This window comes from Lipomyces doorenjongii (genome assembly GCF_038497915.1).
Source record: "Lipomyces doorenjongii strain NRRL Y-27504 unplaced genomic scaffold V1508scaffold_241, whole genome shotgun sequence".
Lineage (NCBI taxonomy): Eukaryota > Fungi > Ascomycota > Lipomycetes > Lipomycetales > Lipomycetaceae > Lipomyces > Lipomyces doorenjongii.
In genome coordinates, this window is record NW_027118308.1 from 1 (window position 1) to 3,327 (window position 3,327).

The 3,327-nt window shown below is 49.6% G+C and overlaps 1 protein-coding gene across 1 annotated transcript; it reads left to right on the forward strand.

Annotated features, from left to right (window-relative positions):
* The first annotated feature begins 1 nt into the window (after position 1).
* V1508DRAFT_443054 (uncharacterized protein) lies at positions 2 to 1,390 on the forward strand. Its single transcript, XM_066942376.1, has 3 exons — positions 2 to 135; positions 292 to 350; positions 421 to 1,390. The coding sequence occupies exons 1-3, from the start codon at positions 51 to 53 to the stop codon at positions 1,006 to 1,008; spliced, it is 732 nt and encodes a 243-aa protein (XP_066791952.1). The 5' UTR covers positions 2 to 50; the 3' UTR covers positions 1,009 to 1,390.
* Positions 1,391 to 3,327: the final 1,937 nt, after the last annotated feature.

Below are 3,327 nucleotides of genomic sequence, written 5' to 3' on the forward strand. Positions count from 1 at the left end.
AGGCGCCAGATGTGTCTCATAGGTTCAACGTCGCCGTACTGGGTCCTCCGATGACGGCTGGAGCGACAGTAAAGTTTGACGGCAAGAATTACCGTCAATGGGCAATGTACATGGAGGCTCTCTTCATGCACAAGGGTACTTGGGATGTGGTAAGCGGCATGGGGATGTACAACCCCCTCAACTTGGAAGACGCCGCTGTCATCGTGAGGAAGAACAATGTGGCCCTATTGGACCCTAATCCTCACTTTAGGGAACCAAGAACCAGGATTGCTGGCCACTAAGGATGCGCAGCATATTTGGAAGAGCATGGCGAGTCGTTACCGCCAGACTTCTCTGACCAGGCAGTTGGCGTTAGTCAACAAGTTGTTCACTTGGAAATGTCAATCTGATCAGAATGTGGACAAATGGGTCCAGGAGTAGTGCGATGTCCTGAAGGAGTTTTTAAGCCTCCAGGTCAACGCAGAAGATTTTTGGAAGGTGGTGATGATCAACAATCTTCCATCAGAATATGGAGGAGCCATAACCAGTCTTGGCTCACTAGAACATATTCCAATTCGAGATATCGGTGCTCGGATTCGTGAAAGACTCTGGGGACTAAAGAAGGTCGCCTCGGACTTTGGAACCGACGAAGCTGTCAAGAGTGAGACAGCTTTGGTCGTCAAGCAGGAAACTCGAACCTGCTATAACTGCGGAAAGGTGGGGCATCTGGCAAAGAAGTGCCGGAAACCGAAAAATACGGACCCTGCCAAGAAAGGTACCAACGAAATTGGAAAGGCAAAAACGACTGAATACGCCATGAATGTCACCTCCCGCCAAGGGCACACCAAGAAGACCGAACACGCACTGAACCTCGTGGAACATCGACCCGCACCTACCCAGGAGACAACTGTACCGGACTCAAGGTGGTACGTTGACTCGGCCGCGTCGTACCACTACTGCAACACCAAATCGGTCATGTACGATCTTGAACCAGTCGACCTTCAAGTTCAAGTGGCAACGGAAACTTAGTCACTATCAACTCTATCGGTCGTGTAGATATGGAAGTCAAGGATCAACATGGACACCCACACCTATTGAAACTTCGTGACGTTCGATATTCTGAGAAACTGGCGACAAGTTTACTCTCGGTTCCCCGGGCTACTAGCGCAGGCCTAGAAGTGTCCTTCCGCGACAATCAAGTTTACCTCAAAGATAACGAAGGACGTGTTATGCGACTAGGCACGCTACATCCTGATAATGACTTGTATCAGGTGAACGGCCGAATTATTACCAAAGAATCAGTCTATCAAGTTAGTAAAGGCAAGGCGCAGCACGTTGCCGATTTGGACCTATGGCACCGGCGCCTAGGTCACCTCAATTCTCAGTACATCAAGTATATGCTCAGTCATCAACTGGTCACTGTTAATACCCAGGCCAACACAGGGGACGTAGTCAAGTGTCATGCCTGCTATGAAGGCAAACAAGCAGCTGCACCTTTTGATGAAGCGACAGCTCCCGCCACCCGACCGCTTCAAATCATCCACAGCGATGTTTGTGGTCCGTTTCGACAACAGTCTCTCGGTGGCAAGAAATACTTTGTCACCTTTATTGATGATTACACCCGCCATGTCACGGTGTTTCCCATCAAGTCCAAGAAGGAAGACTTTGAGCACTTCAAGAGGTACAAGCAACAAGTGGAAAATTGGTTTTCCGGTAAAGGATACAAGATCGCCATTCTTCGCACAGATAACGGTGGTGAATACTTGTCCCACGCTATGACGCAATTCTTGAACGAAGCCGGCATCCAACACGAACTGACCGTTCCTTATACTCCGCAACAGAATGGGGTCAGCGAGCGCATGAATCGCACGCTCGTGGAAGCTGCGCGCACGATGCTGTCTGCTGCTCGACTCCCGAAATATCTTTGGGCCGAAGCCATCAATACCGCTGCATATCTTCGCAACCGCAGTATCACACGCGCAAAGTCGAAGACGGCACATGAAGCCTGGACCGGCTACAAGCCATCAATCAACCATCTCAAATCTTTCGGCTGTACGGCGTTTGTTCTCACCCCCGACGCGAAAAGAAGCACCAAATGGGACCAGAAATCGACAAAAGGGATCATGGTTGGCTACTCGACCCAAAGTAAGGCCTATAGGATCCTCGACCCACATACGATGACCATTCAGATAGCACGCAACGTGCAGTTTGTTGAATCCGAATTTCCCGGCCTTCATGAAGTTAGTTCCACAGACGACGATGAGTTGCTTATCTCAGAACCTCCAACTTTCGAGCCTTCCCCAGTGTCGTCGACATCTGTCGGTTATTCGACTATTCACCTATCACGACGACAATACACGACTCGCATGTCACCACGGAAGCGATGGAGGTTGGTCCCGATACTCCCAGTCATAGTGACCCTACCCCCCTCCCGTGTCGCTAGTGACCTCAGCACACGCCACTATACGACTCGCTCCTCTGTGCAGGTTAATCCTGATCCAACTGATCCTGCTACTACTATCGTCGTGGCGGACAGTCAATCTACTGCCCCTGTCCACTTAGCTGCAAGTCAGCCTTCTGATACTATCGTCTTAGCTGACACCGGAAATCAGCAGCTCACGATGCGTAACGAAGAACAGCAAATTAGCCCTCTCACAGAAGATGCATCCGATGGTGATATGCAGGACACGATTGTCCTATATCGAGGCCCCGAAGCCAGACCTGCGGTCCAGTCTCTACCTCGGACTGCCAAAAGACGGGCCATAGAACAAGCATACGCCATCAATGAAGAAAATGTTCCTCAGAGTTTCCGCCAGATCTCTAACCGCTCTGACAAAGATCAATGGATTGCGGCTTGCAATTCTGAATATCAGTCTCTGTTAAAGAACGAAACATGGGAACTCACGGAACTCCCTGAAGGTCGTCGTCCCATCACTTGCAAATAGATTTTCAAAATCAAGCACAAGGCGGACGGGAGTGTCGAACGGTACAAAGCACGCCTAGTTGTTCGTGGCTTTTCTCAAATTGAAGGGGTTGATTATCATGAGACTTTTGCTCCTGTTATCCGATTCGAATCGATTCGATTACTCTTCGCTATATCCGCTGAATTTTCTTTAGAAATTGAACATTGTGACGTCAAAACCGCTTTCCTCAATGGCGATCTAGAAGAGGAGATCTATATGATGCAACCCGAAGGCTACGTCGTCGCTGGGAAAGAAAATCTTGTCTGCCGACTCAAGAAAGACTTTACGGCCTTAAGCAGGCCCCCCGCTGCTGGAACAACGCCATTCACCGTTTCCTTATCAGCATTGGCTTTCGTCAAATCTCCTCTGAATACGGCATTTATAC

Excerpts from the sequence above, each read along its gene's own strand:
- V1508DRAFT_443054 (XM_066942376.1), top strand. The coding sequence starts at position 51 with ATGACGGCTGGAGCGACAGTAAAGTTTGACGGCAAGAATTACCGTCAA. Across the intron at positions 136-291 it reads GGCTCTCTTCATGCACAAGG|CATATTTGGAAGAGCATGGC; the intron begins GTACTTGGGATG and ends AAGGATGCGCAG. Across the intron at positions 351-420 it reads TCTCTGACCAGGCAGTTGGC|TGCGATGTCCTGAAGGAGTT; the intron begins GTTAGTCAACAA and ends GTCCAGGAGTAG.